Source organism: Magallana gigas, chromosome 6 (genome assembly GCF_963853765.1).
Source record: "Magallana gigas chromosome 6, xbMagGiga1.1, whole genome shotgun sequence".
NCBI classification, from domain to species: domain Eukaryota; kingdom Metazoa; phylum Mollusca; class Bivalvia; order Ostreida; family Ostreidae; genus Magallana; species Magallana gigas.
Window position 1 is genome coordinate 16,137,416 of NC_088858.1, and position 19,757 is coordinate 16,157,172.

Below are 19,757 nucleotides of genomic sequence, written 5' to 3' on the forward strand. Positions count from 1 at the left end.
GCGAAAGGAATATTTGAAATATGCAAGATACAGTACCGTCAACGCGGATCCCGTATTTTCCGCGCACTCCCGCGGTCCAAATTGCAACGAGGTTTAAATACCTGTCTCAGGTAAAAACCGCGTGCCCCCGTGGTTCAATCACCCATAATGACAACACCCCCAAGGTTTGAACGATCGATTACAGGTGTTAAAAAGTATCGAAAAGGAAAAGAAAAGTTATCTCCCTCGATTAAAAAAAATATAACATGCATTAAACATTAATGTAAGTTAACAAATGCATAAAGATAGTCATGATCCTTTTATAGAAAATCACATATTTTAAAGGTAAATATTTTTTTTTTAAATATTCGCTGTTTATTTGGTAATACTGGGGTAATATTTGAATTCTAATTATTTAAAGCTGTCATCTGTACAATCCAAGGTGAAATGAGCCATGCCTGCAGGTGGTTGAAAAATCATGCTTTACTAACTTATTGATATATCGATATACGATTAAATTAAATTTTAAAATCTAACCAAAAAAAATGTAAAATTATTAAGACTTATTTACTTAAAATAAATATTTTACTTTATAAATATTCAGGTATGTATATTTTTATTTTCAATATCATTGTATCTTTATATCCTATCAAACCGTCAAAAATTCATTCAAATTTTAAAAGTGGCTTAATCGCTCATATTACGGAAAATTACGTCCTTATAATTGCTGTAATAAGCGTCATTGTTTTGATAAAAAAATTATAATTTGTTCGGAAAATTTATTTCAACCAGCTCTGTAGACCGACTAGTTGTAGCCTTATAAAAACACATGCTCACACTTAAATGTTCAAAGGAAAATCAGTTCTCCTAATTAAAACACAAAGGAAAAAGGTACTCATAATTAAAATTGTATGATTCTTCACATCGCACGGGTTTTATTCAGTTTTAAACTAAGTGTTGCCCTGAAAAGATATATACACGTCATATATTCTGTGATTTTCATAAAACAATGGCTAATCGTTCTGGTGTGCGTGAAGATAGAAATTCCTTTACAAGAAATGGAATGAGGTTGTTACAATCACAAAACAACATGGGAATTTGTACATGTTATTAAATGCATACATCTGGAGTTACTTGAAAAAAATTCAAATGCCAACTATTTTTGTACATATTTCCTTTAGTGTGTATATTAATTATAAGTCGCGATCATTTCCTGTGTATAGTGATTAACAAACCTAAGGTAGAAAACGACATGCTCTAGGGGTTTTCACACCTATTCAAGACAAAAGAAAATCTCCAAATTGCGTACGGCTTCGTCTAACCGTACAACTATCTTACAGAGGAGGCTTCTTGATTGAGTGTCGCCGATCTTGATTTTATCTACGATCTTTATGTGAGAGAGAGAGAGAGAGGGGGGTTATGCTCTTTAACCCCCCCCCCCCCTCGACGCCACTGCATTCATTTGAAATATACTAATATAAAAATTTCCTAAGTTTAGTATTCATAAAAGAATAGGGATCGTATACATTGTGATTGAATCCATCATGCAGTTTCAGTCTGACAGTGCTGTCTGAGTCCACGTGCTTCACCTGTCAATCAAATCAGCCCGCAAGCTGCACCACGTGCTCCTTCCTTGATAAAGGAAAACAGTTTCGTTCTATTAGTTTTCAGGTAAAGGAAAAAAAGAAGTTTGTCTAACAATAAAGTATTTAACACTGTTTATGATGTTTAATTTAATGCTTGAAATTGTGTTTGTGAAGTTTAGTTCGTATACAACGTTATTTTAAAAGAAAATTAATTCTCTCTCTCTTTCTTTTCGGGGGAAGAGACATGTTAAACACCTTTTACAGTTTAAGAAGGCAGTAAAATGAAACAATTATATATTGTTACTGTTAGATAAATTGTTTGATATACGGGTAGAATTCCTGGTTGTCACTTGTTGCAAGGAATATCCACCTGCCTCATACCCGTGAATTCTGTGCGTTCAAGCGAAGAGTGATTTCCTGTCAGTGCGATGGTTTCACACCTTTGTGTAAAACAATTGGGACAAATACAGTTAACTTTGACAGTCATTAAAAGGTTGGAAAGGGGGTTGGGGGTACAAAAAACGTTATAATTCGCTACTGATTCGACTATGTGTAGTAGCTTCATATTCAACACACATAAAATGATATCAATATCTTTTTATATTTCAAGGGTAAAGTAAAATTTTCATATTTTGCCGTTGATCGTATGGTATACGTACACCGCGTACCGTGTGCTTGTCACGGACTAGGTTAATTGTCTTGAGTATTGACAGTCTCTCTCTCTCTCTCGTTTAGTCTATATTGAAGGTTTTAGGTTTTTTGCGGAGGGGGTGCATCTTAAACACTTTTAACAGTTAAACAGATACCAGTAAAATGAATAACTATTTATTGTTATTACTGTTAGTAAAATTGTTTGAAAAACAGATGAAATTCCTGATCGTTACACGGGGGCGGTTACGAAAAACGGTATTCGCAGCTGATACTACATGTACATTTATGTTGTAGCTTCATATTGAACTCACATAAAATTATGTCAATATAATTTAGTATTTTACGGTTTGAGTAAAATTTTCATATCATGCCGTTGACCGTAGGTAAACGTTCTCCGTGTAGCATGTGCCTGTCACGGACTAGATTAATTGTCTTGAGCATCAAGAGAGTGCCATAAAAAGAGCTAAAAACTGATAGGGATTAAAACATTTTTGTAGTTGGAAATGTTTAAAATCATTAAAAAATCGAAAAATAATATATTATAGTTCTAGTTCTAGTATAGAATGACTCTCAGTGTTAGGTGGCAGTCTTATTATCTAATAGCATACAGGTAAAAATCTCCGATCACCTTGTTCAACGGTAGGTCACACAGCCGCGGTTTAAACATGGCTGCAGCGAGGACCGCAATGAATTAACCGCGATGGTGTAACGTGGAAAGAATTAAATAACCGCGGGGGGAGCGCGGTCAAATACGGGATCCGCGTTGACGGTACTGTACATTAATGCCGATTTTGTGAAGTAAATTGAGATTAAATATTCCAATGCGTTGACATTTTCACCTTGGACTGTGGTTTTAGCTTGTTTTGATTTTCGTTTCGTTTTCATGAATTATGGTTTGTAACTTAGGGAAACTATCGCCTGTATTTAGTAATATTTACGTATCAATCAAACATAGACATCGGTAAATAAGACAGCTGAATGTTTACTTGTGGAAAAATAAGATACATTAACAGGTACGGTACATTAACATCTAAAATACAAATTCTAATGGTAATACGGTATGGTCTTTGTGTAATATTTGATTACTGCAGTGTGTTTTAGGTTAGCTGTCAGTATTTTCTCTAGTCTATTCAGTCTAAACGGAGATTAATTTTGTTGCTGGAAATACAAAATATGTGTACATGTAGCAGAGACATAAATAATTGTTAGCTCACCTGAGGTGAAATATACAGCGAAAAATCTTTAAAAAAATATTCTTCTCAAAAAGCAGTTGGCCAGAAAAGCTGTAACTTGTGTGGAAGCATCCTCAGGTAGTGTAGATTCAAGTTTGTCCAAACCATGATCCCCGGGGGTACGGTGGGGCCACAATGGGGGGATCAAATTTTTAGATAGAAATATATAGGAAAAATCATTAAAAATCTTCTTCTTAAAAACCAGTCAGCCAGAAAACTGTAACTTATGTGGAAGCATCTTCAGGTAGTTTAGATTTAAATTTGTTTAAATCATGATCCCCGGGGGTAAGGTAGGGCCACAATGGGGGGTCGAAATTTTTACATAGGAATGCATAGAGTAAAATCTTCAAAAATCTTCTCAACAAAAACCAGCGGGCCAGAAAAGCTGTAACTTGTTTGGAAGTATCCTCAGGTAGTGTAGATTCAAATTTGTTCAAACCATGATCCTGGGGATAGGGTGCGGCCACAGTGGGCGGGTCGAAATTTTGCGGTACATAGGAATACAGCGAATAATCTTTAAAAAAAATTATTCTCAAAAACCAAATGGCCAGAAAATGTAGTACATGTATTACTAATATGCAAACATATTGATATTAGTTGTTTAGACTGTGGCCCTGGATAATTCTTGGGCCACACAAAGGTTTAAAGTTTGATGTAGGTTTATATTTATATGTCGTGAACAGTTGTATAAGATATTTTTGAGAATGGTAATGCTTGATATGTGATATAACTATGAAATCATCCAGTTACAAAAGGGGCTCAATATAAGAAAATGGGTAGAACATTTTGAAACATTTTGAAAATCTTTTAATACCGGATCTGTTTTACTCATTCATTGTCCCAATAATTTGGATATGACTTCATGAAGCTGATATTATGATGTCTAATATTGCTCAGGGGAGCGATATGGCCCATGGGCCTCTTGTTTTGAGAAGATCCATTCTGTCTGCAGAAAGTTTTTGCATTATATGTTCAATTTCTGATTGTGTGTAATCTCTTTTGTTCAAGATGAGTTTTGAAATCTTTAAAAATACTTTCAATTGTATTAATACAGCTTGGTCACTAGTAATTCTCAGATGTTTAGGCATTCTCCTTTCATTAGGCCCTTGAAAACTGATGAGCCATGAGCACTTTATCTGTACAAGAATTGGAAACTATTAGTAGGTTTAATACATGTTGTCCAATCAGGCGAAATTATTCAGTCCCTTGACATTTTCTTATCATTTTATGTTTATAAAATGTTTTGCAATCTGGATATTGTCTATTCTGTAAACCGGCTGCAAAAAAAAAAACCAACTACTTATAATTAGTGAGAGTTACCTTCCGTAATCCGGCCACTTATCGATTGTCCTTATGCGGGATAACTACTGCTCAATTATCGATCAATTTTCCTTCGTTGCAACTGTGAATATAAGTCCAAACTAGCAACTCATTTCAGTTCATACCGTAAGGTCTGGTTATAATACATAAATATGCATTTTTTCTGCCAGAATTACATCAAAAGTGGGGGTTGTGTATTATACTTCACCTCATTTTTTTCAGGACATGATTCTGGATACCACGGGAGTAAGTCTGCCGATATTGTTTGTAATGCGTGTTGTAATGGTTACACTTACAGAGTCGCATTTTATTTCGTAAAATCCTCCATTCTTTATTAAATTCCTGTTCATTCATTTTTTAGCTCACCTGAGCTGAAAGCTCAAGTGAGCTTTTCTGATCACCCGTTGTCCGTCGTCCGTCTGTCCATCCGTCCGTCCGTATGTCCGTCCGTCTGTCTGTCCGTCTGTAAACTTTTTACATTTTGATCTTCTTCTCTAAAACCACTTGGCCAAATTTATCCAAATTTGGCACAAATCATCCTTATGAGAAGGAGAATATAAATTGCAAAGATAAAAGACCAGATTGTATTCAAAGCGGAGAAAACCTCGAAACTGTAAAAAAGGCGGGTGCATAAAAATCTTCTTCTCAAGAACTACTGATTTAATCTTAACGTAATTTAGCATAAATCATCCTTAGGGAAAGGAAAATATAAATTGCAAAAATTATAGGTGAATTCTGTTCCAAATTTGAGATTATTGCGAAAATACTAATAAAGAATGGCTCGTTATTCCATATATCGTAGACTGGCAATTCATTGCGATAGACTGGTCTTATGACAGGCATCGCCAGTCTACAGCATCTCGAAAACGAGGTTCTTTGTTTGAAGCTGGCAGTTTGTTGTGCAACAGTTCACGTGCGAATATAATCTATGAAACATGGAAATAACATTGGTGCCAATTATTGTGAAGTAAATTGAGGTTAAATATTTCAACGCGTTGTCATTTTCACTTGTGAGGGTGGTTTAGCTTGTTTTGAATTTTTCGTTTCTTTTTGCTTTTTAACTTGGGAAACAATCGCCTTGTATTTGGAACATAAACTTCGGTAAATAGGCAGTCGATTGTTTACCTGCGAAAATGATAAAAATCTGATGTGTTAACAATGTACTAAAGTGCATTTCCCTCTGTTTTTATTGTTTATTAATTTCTAATTGTGTCAACAAGGATCAAACATTAGGGAGCGACTTTGATTGAAATAATCGATTTTTGATCGGTAACTTCGCCGGAATTTCCTCCGAAAGAGAATTTGAAGTAGCAATGTATTCCGAGTTCATAATCGTGTAAATTAAATCCAAAGACAATAAAAAGATGTTTATGAATTTGAAAAGACGTTTTCACAGCCTCAGTTAAACCCTGTTGAGATTAATCACCCGCGACTGTCTTATCTTTAGAGGTTATAAATACGGATGATGCAAACACATATACCGTGCATTGAAAATTACAATCGATAATCATTACATTTCTTGTTGATACTACAATTAGAAGGTAACTTGTAATTATTTGATAACTCTGCCAAATTAATGCAAAACCGTTTGTTTACAGTTATCTTCAAAACTAAAAACTGTTGTAATTGGGTCATAGGGTAGGACTAATTTCTCCAAAATACACAGTGCATAAACTGATTTTGTGTCACCTGGCAAACTCAATTACAAAACATTTTATCTATATAATGTATGAATGCATTAAATAAAATGAAATTTAACAAATTGGATAAGTTTTTAAAGTTGCCTACCATTCTACGACTGACGCTGAAATGTTTGTTGATCATTGGAATTGTCTTGCTAAACATTAGATACTTGTGTACAGAAAAATCAAAAGGATGATGTGCTATAACTACTTTCTGGGGTCCTTTCTCATTTGATGAATTATTTGAAATCTGCAACAATTTTGGTATTTTTCAAACGAGTAAATAAAAACTTCTTTTTAACAGTTCTGGCACATTATAATTATGAGGATATCCGTGCATTATCATTATTTTAAAGAAAATATTGCAGCAGAAAATCATCTTGGTTTGTAGCCGTTTGTTGTTTTTGAGGGAATATGAAATAATTAATGGGCCTTAGTACAGAACTGATACCTGTATGCCTGACAATACATTAAATTATATAGCTTTTTAACACATCATATGACAACATTTTCCAGTCAAATGTTTTCATCGATCAAGTGAGTAAGGATATTAAACGTCACACAAGTTTACATCAGGTAAACAATTATATAAGGGAAGACCAATTAAGTTTTTTACTGTAGCCTTAGCAACTTTTGCCACAGAGTTCAAACACTGCGTACTGCCTTCCAGACTAACTGGCGATTCTCTGTCCGTCAATCTTTGTTATCTTTCACATATGAGATATCAGCTGTGAAAATGAAATGTATCTCATCTGCATGGTATATTCATAGAGCTTGGCATCTTAAATAAACACACTAAAAATATTCACTTAGATGTGGAAAATGATAATTACACTAATTTAAGTTCAATATTTTTTTTCATAAATACCAATATACCAAACAAGAAATATTGCATGTAAATGGTAACTACCTTTTCCAGTATTTTCATCATATAAAATGAATATGCATTGCATGGCCTCTAAGACAACATATTAATGAAATAAAGTGTTGCCATCCTTTAATTGTGTAGATTCAAAATGTTCAAATTATGATTACACACAATAAGGTAGGTCCACAATGGGTGCTGATTTTTTAACTGATATACGTCTTAGGAAATGTATGATTTTTTTTATCTTAAATGAGCTAATACTGTTCACATATGTGCAAAAACTGAAGGAAATAATATACCGGTGTTATATATAATTAATATATCGCAATATATTTTCACCCCTACCCCTTTATAAAATATTGAGTTTTAGGTCAGAAAATTATCATGGCACTTAACTTTGCTAAATATTAAATTTTACTGTTCATAATTATTTAAGGACACACGAGACGTTCCTCAATTTTATATAATTTTCCTTGATAAATTATTCCTTATTTATAAACATTTAAACCTGTTAATTCCCAAAAATTCAAGGTTTATTACCAGGCTATTTTTAGAGCTATAATATTTAGAATTTTCCATAAAATAGGATGCAAAATGCATTTGAATGCTTATAAATAAAGTCATAGTATATATTTTCAATTGAACACTTTATATCTAAATAAAAAAAGTATCATATAACAGGAAAATATAATTATGGAATTACTTTGTGGAAATCTTCACATTGTGGAGATAGGAAAAAATAGAAAATAATGGAAGATAGGTCGCGTCTGACCGTAAAGTGTGTTAAGTCAATGTAGTTCGCCATTGTTGCTCAGGTGAGCGATGTGGCCCATGGGCCTCTTGTTTTAAATTCCTGTATTTTAAATCATTGTCCTTGCACCAAAAACAGTTCTAACCATTATGTAATCAACCATCTGTTGACTTGTCGCGTAGTCAATGTTTGTGTAACAATTTCCAGTGATTCATGCACTTGTCATGTCGGACTTCTCAGGTTAATCGAGTGTTTTTGAAATTTATCAATTATGATGATTTGTTTGAAAAGCAGTTATTGTTTTCCAAATAGAAAATGAAAATCTGCACCGTAATCATGATCAAGGGGGACTAACATACTGTAGATTCTTAATCAAATGCGGGAATAATTATCCGCGTAAAATCGCGAGGAGCATTCTTCGTGTATTTTAAAATCTCTCCATTATTTTTTGAGAGTTGAGAACTATGAGAAATAAGGATAAAAGTTCCGTGTTCTTGTTTCATATTCTCGCAATTTGATATAAAACAGCGGGATTGCGGAATTAAGTACTCTCGTAATAAAAGGAATTTACAGTATTTCAGAAGAATTAAACATTGTGCAAGAATAGATGATCAATACCTAACGTTACTGCATTAAAAACTAAAATTAATTTGCAATAATGTTCTCAAAGCTGGATGTGGCCTAATCCGGCCAAATTTTTCAGAACTATCCTCCGCCTGATTAGACAAGTTTTACTGTATATATATATAAATGAATGTCTAATCGCCAGCTATCAGAGAATTTTATTCCTTTGTATATGGTCGTGTCTAATATAAATTGACACTGGTGTTAGATAATTCATGAGTTAATTTCAGATATTTATGACTTAGTCACAGTTCCCTTTTGTCAATAAATTCTTTAATTTCACCCGGGCTTCCATTAAGGTAGTCCCTGTGGCTTTCGTGTCCGGTTCTTTTTTTACACAGCATGATATTTGAACACATCGAATGGTCATTTAAGATGACTTGTATTTGATATCAGTGACTTCAGTACAAATATATTTCCCATATTTGTCAAAAGCAGAGGAAAGCCATAAATATGTTAATTAAAAATATTTGGTGGAAAGTTACTTGCCAAAAGGAGGGGGGGGGGGGGGGTACTATTGAACTTGTTTCGATGGTTTTGCCTGCTAGGACCAAAATTTTGATATTTATTACACAGTTTGAATGAGTATATTCTTTTAGTGGCTGTTAGATTATGTCTATTTGGTAGATTTTCAGTTTTTCCAATGTTTGCCACAAAAAAAAAAAACCTTGAAAAACTAGTCAAACAGTAATGGGGATATAGATGTTCAAGAGACTATCAAACGAAATCTAGCTGGTCAATTAAGATAAACTATGTTTTGTTGCTAACTAAATTTATAACTCTTAATAAATGTTTCATAAAAATGATATGTGTTATCAGAGACATGAATAACAGAGATTGGCAACTCCGCAATTAGCGTGTTTTGTTGTTGAAAAATGCTAAGGGACCAACCTTACTTTGAGAACTACATTTTAGTGAACTGAGATAATGATTTTAAACCAAAAGTATATTGTTTTAATGAAAAGTGTGCAAAGGTTTTAGACATTTGAAACAAAAAAATTGAAAAATTAATTAATATTATAGAATAATATATAGAAAATATATTGGCCAGCTATAAAACATCGGCGAAACCTCGGACGACGGATAGCCAACTGCATCTATATATGATAAACTTATGAAAATATAATATTTTGAATGTTTTGGTAATAGGTTATAGCTGTTTATATTTTGATGTAATTGTTTATTAGAAAGATATACTGATTTAAACTGTGAACACTTTACAATAGGGTATAGTCCACTAATGCTTTTTCCATAGGCGGTAATGTTAACGTTATGGTTCATAGCTCCGGCCCTAATTTTCTTTCAGCAACGAGGGACCTCTTGAATGAAAGCTCATCAAATTGTCTCTTTTCTGTTAAAATTTCGTGGTTTGAAGTCAGATTCGTTTTCCGGCAAAATGCGTTTGTATTGAAAAACTCTGAAAATGAAAGTAAAAGTAGGGAATTTCTCGGTTTTGGAAAGGGTGTACATCAAACAATTTCATTTCTTTTCTTCAAATGATAATTCAATTTTGACACTTGTTTTTAAAGTTGCAAATCCTCTTTTCTGACATGTGTCAAGCATTCTGATTTAAAATGTCCCAATAAATGTATATACACTCTGCAAGTACAGGGACTATTTTGCTTAAAGGCACTACTTTGTTGTCCTACCGATTCTAAAAATAGTTAGAGGGATATACCCAATAGGGACCACTGGATTAAGCGAGATTTCGATCAGCTGCCAATCTGTATATGTTTATGCCTCTGGTATTATGAATTTTTCGGAAGGTAGTGTGAAGAATGAATGCAATATATTTCTTATATTTACTGTAGAAAATCAGTAAGACTTTTTATATAACGAATGTCATAAGATTATCTTAAATTATAACCTAATTTAATATATTTTGGTGCATAATTTAATAATTAAGATTCTGCTTTATTGTGTTGAAATCTCGCTCTTGAATTGTTGGACATTGTGAGCTGAAGATCACTGTAGGAAAGCAAACATGCAAAGATATAAATATGTGGCTTCTGTAGTAAGAATATTTATAAGTTGTTTTAACTGTTCAATTTTTTAAAAAAGTTTGGTTTGACACAAATTTCTAAAACACTGGGATTACCTTTAAAAAAAAACCTGTCATCTCTTTATCTGCCGTGATACATGTTTTTGAGTCGTGAAAGTTTATTAGGGCCCGCTCTACAAATCAACCAATGTTATTCCCAGTCTGTAAATATTGAAAACATATTGACTGGTCAATATTTTTTTGGATGGACTAATATTTTAATTAAAGACTATTCATCTATATAGAGTTATATAGTGATAAAATACTACTAAATATAACAGTAGATTATGTGTTAATTAACAAATTCAGCTATGTTATTTATTTTCATAACGTAAGCAATTTACATAACTATTTTAGATCTGGATCTAATGTTGAAAAATACTCTTTGGATATTGGGGATGATGGTAGATTTGTTGCTGTACCAGATGCTGTGATCTGCCATCCAACTACAGAAGAGGACAACTTATGTGCTGTAGTAGAAGTAAGTATTCTGTGGTAGAAGTAGTCTACCAACTACCAAGATAGTCATATATTTATAACTGTGTATGAAGACACAATCATGTCTGCATGTATACCAAATAGTGTGTCTCCTTCAGTGTTTGGGAGGTAATCTGAAATCATCTTGCTTATCCCGGCTGAAAAACTTCTATGAAATTCTACGGATATTCCATGAAAATTGGAAAAGTGTTCATGAAAATAGCATGGACTCTGTTTTACAAAAGAACTTCTGACAATAACTACCAAATTAATGAATGCTTATTAATCAGAAACTCATAAAAAGTGTCAAAATTCCAATGGGGTATATAATAAGCATCACAGAATATGAATCACAGAGTTAGGTTCAGACCCAGAGCCTGATCTCCATTATCAAGAAAGCTAAAAAAAAAAAAAAACTCCTACCTTACTCAAACTTGCTTGATAGATGTGTTTGTTGTTAAATGATATAACAATCATGTTTTTATTAAATAGTATTGTATGATATGATACACTATTGTATTGTATGATGCAATAATATTTCATATAATATTACATTGTAAAAAAATAACATGATACAATGTGATATTGTATCAAACTTTTTGTATATTATGATATTGTATCCTGATTTTGTTATATATGATAATGTATATTATAAAACGATATTGTATTATATGAAATAGTATTTTATCAAATGGTATTGTTAAAAGATATTGTATCATATAATACAATATTATACTATATATTTCATTGTATCATATAATTATACCCCTGCTCCGAAGGAGAGGGGCTATACTGTTTTACCCTTGTGTGTCTGTCTGTCCGTCGTCCGTCTGTCTGTCTGTCTGTCTGTCTGTCCGTCCGTAACAAAAATTTCTGTCGCATTTATCTCAGCAACTATTTATCGCAGATGCTTGAAATTTTAACACAGTGTTTGTTAAGGCATGCCATATCGTGGGATATATTTTTGTACCAATCGGACGTCAACTTCCTGTTAAATGACGACTTTGCTTATTTTTTAACCAAAATTTTCAACCAATTTTTCGTCAAAGATTTCTCAGCAACTGTTTATCGCAGATGCTTGAAATTTTTACACAGTATTTGTATAGGCATGCTATATCGTGGGATGTATTTTTGTACCAATCAAACGTCAACTTCCTGTTAAATGACGACTTCGTTTATTTTTTGCCAAAATTTTCAAACAAATTTCCGTCAAAGAATTCTCAGCAGCTATTTATCGCAGATGCTTGAAATTTTAACACACTATTTGTTTAGGCATGCCATATTGTGGGATATATTTTTGTATCAACCGGACGTCAACTTCCTGTTAAATGACGACTTTGCTTATTTTTTAACCAAAATTTTCAAACAAATTTTCGTCAAAGATTTCTCAGCAACTATTTATCGCAGATGCTTGAAATTTTTACACAATATTTGTATAGGCATGCCATATCGTGGGATATATTTCTGTACCAATCGGGTGTCAACTTCCTGTTAAATGACGACTTCGTTTATTTTTTGCCAAAATTTTCAAACAAATTTTTGTAAAAGATTTCTCAGCAGTTATTTTTCGCAGATGCTTGAAATTTTAACACACTTTTTGTTTTGGCATGCCATATCGTGGGATATATTTTTGTATCTATCGGACGTCAACATCCTGTTAAATAATGACTTTGTTTATTTTTTGCCAAAATTTTCAAACAAATTTTCGTCAAAGATTTCTCAGCAGATATTTATCGGAGATGCTTGAAATTTTTACACAGTGTTTGTTAAGGCATGCCATATTGTGGGATATATTTTTGTACCAATTGGACGTCAACTTCCTGTTAAATGTGTACTTTGTTTATTTTAGCCAAAATTTTCAAACAAATTTTCCTCTAAGATTTCTCAGCAGCTGTTTATCGCAGATGCTTGAAATTTTAACACACTATTTGTTTAGGCATGCCATATTGTTGGATATATTTCTGTACCAATCGGATGCCAGCTTTCTGTTAAATGTCGACTTTGCTTATTTTGCATATTCACATCAGAGCGGGGGTTTCACTAGTGAGCATTGGCTCACAGATATCTTGTTCAATATGGTTAATGATATTGCATTATGAATTGCATAATTGTATCACATATATAATTATAACAACTGATTGTTTCATATGATATGATATTGCATCATATGATCTTGTATTATATAACAAGATACATTGTTGTATCACATTATATTGTATCATTATTCAATATCATATATCATATATGATACAATATCATACAAAACATTATCATATGATACAGTATCATACTTTATATCATGGTATCATATCTTAGAATATAATATCATATCTTTCAATATTGGGATTATGTCATATGATACTATATATAATTATATTATCATATTGTTTATGTGATGAAATACAAAAATATTTAAAACATACAATATCATTATATTTAATGATACAATATCATATCTTAATACAATTTCATATGTAACCTTATTATATTGTTCACTGTATTTTACAGTATTATATTGTATCACATGATATATCATATAACACAATATTGTATAGTATCATAGGATGCAATATCATATTTTATATTACTATATTGATTCAAGTTGCACAGATTTGTAATCTGTGATTACCTATGTTTGAGAAATGGCATATACAAAATTTAGAAGAAAAAAAAAAAGAATAGGGAAAAAAAACCTGAATGAAAACAATAAGGTCTTCAAACGGAAGACCTTGATAAAGGTAAATGAATGGTTTTATTTAAGTTTTGCTTATCAAAGATCATTTTATGAGACTGAAAATATTTACAACTTTGTCATTCATGTCACTACTTATTGTATATAACACAGCCCTGGAGTATTTAGATTCCTTTCCAGAATATATTTTTGACAAAATAAGGGTGGAAAAAACTGGAAAACGTCGATGGCAATCTTAATATAATAATATAATATAATGTAATGTAATATACAAATATGGACTCAATGTAGGTTAATATGCATTTATAATGACCCAGGATGACAGTATTGACCGAAGATACATGGAGGATATCGACCGAGGGCGCTAGCCCGAAGTTGATATCCTCCATATATACGAGGTCAATATATGTCAACATGGGTCATTATAAATGCATATTGACCATGCATTGAGTCCATATTTATTAAATTATATAATTTTCAAAATTAATTAGTACAATGTATATCTTCCTAATCTTTACAGAAATAGTGATATACTGTTGTTGTAAAGCATAAATAATTTTAATGAAAATGTTTCAGAATTTATTGAATATTACTTCCAAAACTAACAACCGGAGTTTCTTTTCATTGTGCATCAGTCCTCATAATATAATGTACAACATAAATCATAATAATGAACAATAATTGTAAATCTCTCACAACCTGAATAACAAATAAATGAAGAATAGATATCACATATATGTATTATTTTATCTACATTGATCTAGGCAATAAAAAGTGTCAATTTTTTCAACATAAAAACAACTTATAACTATGTCTAACAATAACAGTAATAAAATTAAGGTCAGACGACATGTTCCTCGAGCATCTTTTTTGTATCTCCTCTTTATAAAGAGTTTCAGAAAAATTATTATTATTTAAAATCATTTTTAATTTGATTGACATTTAATTTATATATAGATATATGCCTAGATGGCCAAGTGGTTAGAGCGGTGGCCGCTCCCTGCTAGGAGGGCAGGTTTCATAGGTCGTGAGTTCACACCCCGGTGAAGCTCCAATATAGTGAATTTTCCTGTGCTGTATATTTTTTTATTTTTATATCACCAATTCAAGTGTTTTTTCAAAAAGATTATGTAGGAGATTGCATACTCTAGTATTTTGCAGAAATGTGTGGTAAGGTATTCTAATTTTTTGCAAGAAAGCTTGTCAAAGTAGTAGTAAATCAACTAAGCCTAGCTCGTTTCAAGCAACGATGAAGTCTTCCATTATAGCCGGCCTCAGAGTTGTTTACTATTTCTTTTAAATCTTCCTCACTAAAACTCACAAACCTGAGAGCTTTTGTATTCGACGCCATATTTGACTGAAGCGAAAGTGAAAACGAGACAGCTCGTGCGAGTCAATATATGCTTTCAGCGGTCATTATAAAAAAATAATGATATCTTAGTGACTAATCAGATTACTGGATTTCACAAAAGTATATAATATTATGATATAATAATATTGGAACATAATTTTTTTTTACAGGTTAAGAAATATTGGTCAGATGAAGAAACTTCAAACCAAACTGTACGCAGCCTAAGAAAATGTGAAAGAAAAATTTCTAATCCACTTCATGTTGGATCAGATTTACAAGGTCAGCATGTTGGACAGATTCTTTGTGCTCTACCTTACTCATTGTTTGGAGAGAGGGGAAATTTTGGAATTCTGGTTCAAGGAACAAAAGTGAGTCTAAAATTTAAGGAAAATAATTTCAACAAAAATAATTTTAAGCAATATTGCATAAGCTTAGTGATTTGACTCGACCTCAGCTCTTTGTGTAGCTATATCTTGCTTGGTATTGATGATTAAAAGTATGTCAAATCCTCTCAAAATCCATTTGGCCAGAAAATCTGAAACTTGTGTGAAAACTATAACCAAGTTTGTTCAAATCATGGTGGGTTCATTATTATGTTTAGCTCACCTGGGCTGAACGTTCAAGTGAGCTTTTCAGATCACTTTTTTCTTGGCATTAGTCTGTCCATCTGTTTGTCTGACAGTAACATTTTCATGTTCTTCTCCAGAATCACTGGGTCAATTTAATCCAAACTTGGCACAAAGCATCAGTGGGTAAAGAAGATTTGAATAGTGCTGAAAAAAATACTTTAAACAGGTCTAGGCAACCTCAGTTTTGGAGGATATATTTTATCCTCCAAAATTGGAGGATTAAAATTCAAGACAGGGCGAAACTGTTTGCAATCATAGAAGGACAAAAACAAAACAGGGCGAAAATAATCCTGTATACAGTAATAAGGAATTTAATGAAATTTTATCAGAAATTTTAAAAAACATTTCAAAAACCATTTGACCAGAAAAGCTGAAACTTGTATGGAAACATCCTCAGGTAGTGTAGATTCAAACTGTGAAAATCATGACCCCCGGGGATTGGGTGAGGCCACAATGGGGGTCAAATTTTTACATGTGAATATAAAGAGTAAATCTTTAAAAATCTTCTTCTCAGAAACCAATAAGACAGAAAAGCTGAAACTTATGTGGAAGCATCCTCAGGTAATGAAGATTCAAAATTTTGAAAATCATGACTCCTGGGGATAGGGTACTGGGTTCACAATTTGAAGGGGGGTTCAAATTTTTACATACAAATATATAAAGTAAAAACTGGTAAAAAACTGGTAAAAAATGTTTTTCTTAAAATCAAATCACATTACACCTTGCATAGTTGACAAAGATCTATATTTGAGATATGATCAAAAGTCTTATTTTATCCCGGGGGATTAATGACTAATATTCAAGTTAAAATCAATAACAATTAATGGTTTAAATTAAATGAGAAAATAAACACCACCTTCAAATTTACTTGGTCAGTGTAACCCTGTCAATCATCTATATTTAGGCCCCAGATTGGATGTAAGAAAAAGATTGACATTTGTTTACTTGTCCTGTGTATACCATGTCTAGTGCTTGCAATGATCGTGCAATTAACTTTTGTCTCTTAATGCATACCTTGAAGATAAAACGCCATGTCTTTTAGCACTATGAGGAAAAGAAACTACTGTTTGGCGGAGATTAAAATTCTGCCATTAAAAATTTAAAGATAGGAATAAAAAATTTACTCATACTTGATTTGTGTACCACAACAAACACGCTAATTACCTGCAGTCTGTAAAATTTACGTAATGCTGATCATCCATGAAAACATTCTTTTATTAAATTAATAAAGATGTTTGTGAATAATTGAGAACATAGAATTAAATTAAATCAAATGTTGTGTCCACAATTTATAACGTTAGTTATTATATTTCTTTGAGAAATTTCATCACGAGCCGAAACAGGAAAGGGAACAAGTACAGACAACTCTGGTACATGCGCATCTGGTGCACTTTAGCAGCTGATCTGAGCTCACTCACATACACAAACATATATTGAACTAGATCTCGTTACGAGTAACGAGTAGGTCGTCCGTCCGATTTTGTTTTATGTGATACAATGAAATATCGATACTCTCTGCCAAATCTGAGATCCTGGTGAAACTAGGTTTTTTGTATCGAGACCGGAAACGGACAAAAGGAAGTGATTAATGAACATAAAAGCTAGTTTTTCTTTATACATTTGCCTAGTGTACATCACTGTTTATTATCCTTAGACTAGATGAAATACCAAAGACAATCAGTTAAACTTGTTAAAAACATGAATTGTATGAACTCTTTTCGTGAGTACCGGAAGTGACGGTTGACAAAAGAAACCTAATAAACAATAATTCTTCAGTCAATTGTCTATCATTCATAAATGTTTGTGTCTCAATCACTTACAGTGACTAAAATCTCGCGGGTATCAAATTTGTAAAAAGGATAGGTACCTAAGATATTTGATATAACTGACAGGAAGTAGAATATGTTTGCTTATTTAACATATATAAGATTTTAAGAATATGTTTGCTTATTTAACATATATAAGATCGTGTAATGATATACTGGTATTCATTCCATGTAAAAAAAAAAATAATAAGGAAAAAAATATTTTTAAGTGCTATCGGTGACGACAATTCAATCAAAATAATGTAAACATGGATACATACTCCGGGCTATCATCTCACAAAGTTTGGTTGTTCAAATCATCACTGTTTTTGAGATCTCATGGAGTTATTGGGGTTTTTTTTGTCTCTTCACAGGAAACGGACAAACGGAAATACTCAGCGAAAGTAAAAACTTAGTATTACTTGAACATTAGACACTTGTACTTTATTGTTTATTAATTGAACTAAAATTGTCAAAGAAAAACAGTTAAACTTTCAAACAGCTTGATTTGTTTTAACCCTTCCGGTGAGGACCGGAAGTGACTGTTGACAAAATGGAAGCGATTACACGCATTTTCTATCGAATGTCTATTATCTATATAAGTTTCGAGAATTGATCACTTTACTTTCTGAGATTTCGCGGGTAAAACATTTATCTAAAAAACGCTTTCTGAGATATTTGAGATATTTCACCGGAAGTGGAATTTTTGTTTTTATTTAACATCGGATACATGAAATATGTAAGGATTATTACTTTTATTTCAATTCTTTATGAAACAAATTAAATGCAAAATAAAAAAAAATTGAAGTGCTTCCGGTGACGACTGGAAGTTCTGACGAACAAAACAAAATAGTTTAAAGACAACTATAGTTCTATAATCCTACAAAGTCTGAATGCTCAAGTCATTATCATTTTTGAGATCTCAATGTCACAAGCTTTTTGTCGCGGGACAGGAAACGGACGACAGGAAATGAACTTTGAAAAAATTAAACATCGGATACTTGAGATATAATTTATTTCTATCACTCCTAAAAATTTCAAGAAAATCTATTGAGTTATCTTTGAGAAATCGTGTGTGCAAAGAAGGGGAACAAAATTCGTACCCAATTTTCGAGCCATAGTGAGCTTTTAAGTACGGCGCCAATGGCGTAAAACAAAAACAATAGGCACAACTTCAGGCTATGGTCTACCTAACCTAAAAATTTCATATTCATATCTCTGATAGTTTTCGAGATGAAGCGTGCACAAAATGGGTCGAAAAAGTTACAAAATCAGCAATAAATCAGTACCGGAAGTGACGACGGCAAAAATATTAAAAACAAAATAAATTCAGATCACTTCCTATCATCTGTGAAAAAATTGTGTAAATCGGTTGGATAGTTTCTGAGAAATCGCGTGCACAAAATTTGTGGAAAAAAAAAAAATAATAACTAGATCTCGTTACGAGTAATGAGTAGGTCTTCCGTCCGATTTTGTTTTCATATGATATGATGAAATATCGATATTCTCTGCCAAATCTGCGATCTTGGTGAATCTAGGTTTTTTGTCTCAAGATCGGAAACGGACGAACAAAAGAGGTTTATGAAAATAAAAGCTGGTTTTTTTTTTTATACATTTGTTTAGTGTACACCACTGTTAATCATGGAAGATGACACACCAAGGTAATCAGTTAAATTTGTGAAAAAAATGAATTGTTTGAACTCTTCTGGTGAGTACCGGAAGTGACGGTTGACAAAAGAAAACCTGTTAAACATATCTTCAATCGATTGTCTATCATTTATAAAACTTTGTGTCTCAGTCACTTACAGTGACTAAAATCTCGCTGGTATCAATTTTTTAAAAAGGCTAGGTACCTAAGATATTTGATATAACTGACCGGAAGTAGAATATGTTTGCTTATTTAACATATATAAGATCGTGTAATAATATACCGGTATTCAGTCCATTGAAAAAAAAATAGAGAAAAAATATTTAAAGTACTTCCGGTGACGACCGGAATTGACGACAATTCAAATAAAAAATGTAAACACGGATACATACTTAGGGCTATCATCCCACAAAGTTTGGTT

General features: G+C 32.4%; 3 protein-coding genes across 6 annotated transcripts in view; 2 read left to right on the top strand and 1 right to left on the bottom strand.

Annotated features, from left to right (window-relative positions):
- LOC136276615 (plasminogen-like) overlaps positions 1-19,757 on the bottom strand; it is a 323,562-nt gene that overhangs the window by 172,123 nt on the left and 131,682 nt on the right. The window lies entirely within an intron of this gene.
- The window catches only part of LOC136269712 (serine/threonine-protein phosphatase 6 regulatory ankyrin repeat subunit B-like), a 267,148-nt gene that overhangs the window by 164,024 nt on the left and 83,367 nt on the right, over positions 1-19,757 (top strand). The window lies entirely within an intron of this gene.
- LOC136276030 (uncharacterized) overlaps positions 1-19,757 on the top strand; it is a 55,905-nt gene that overhangs the window by 18,023 nt on the left and 18,125 nt on the right. For all 3 annotated transcript variants that reach the window (XM_066086712.1, XM_066086713.1, XM_066086711.1), the window contains exons 3-4: positions 11,092-11,215; positions 15,425-15,622. In XM_066086712.1, the coding sequence (XP_065942784.1) occupies positions 11,092-11,215; positions 15,425-15,622 (322 nt within the window). The remainder of the gene's footprint in view (positions 1-11,091; positions 11,216-15,424; positions 15,623-19,757) is intronic.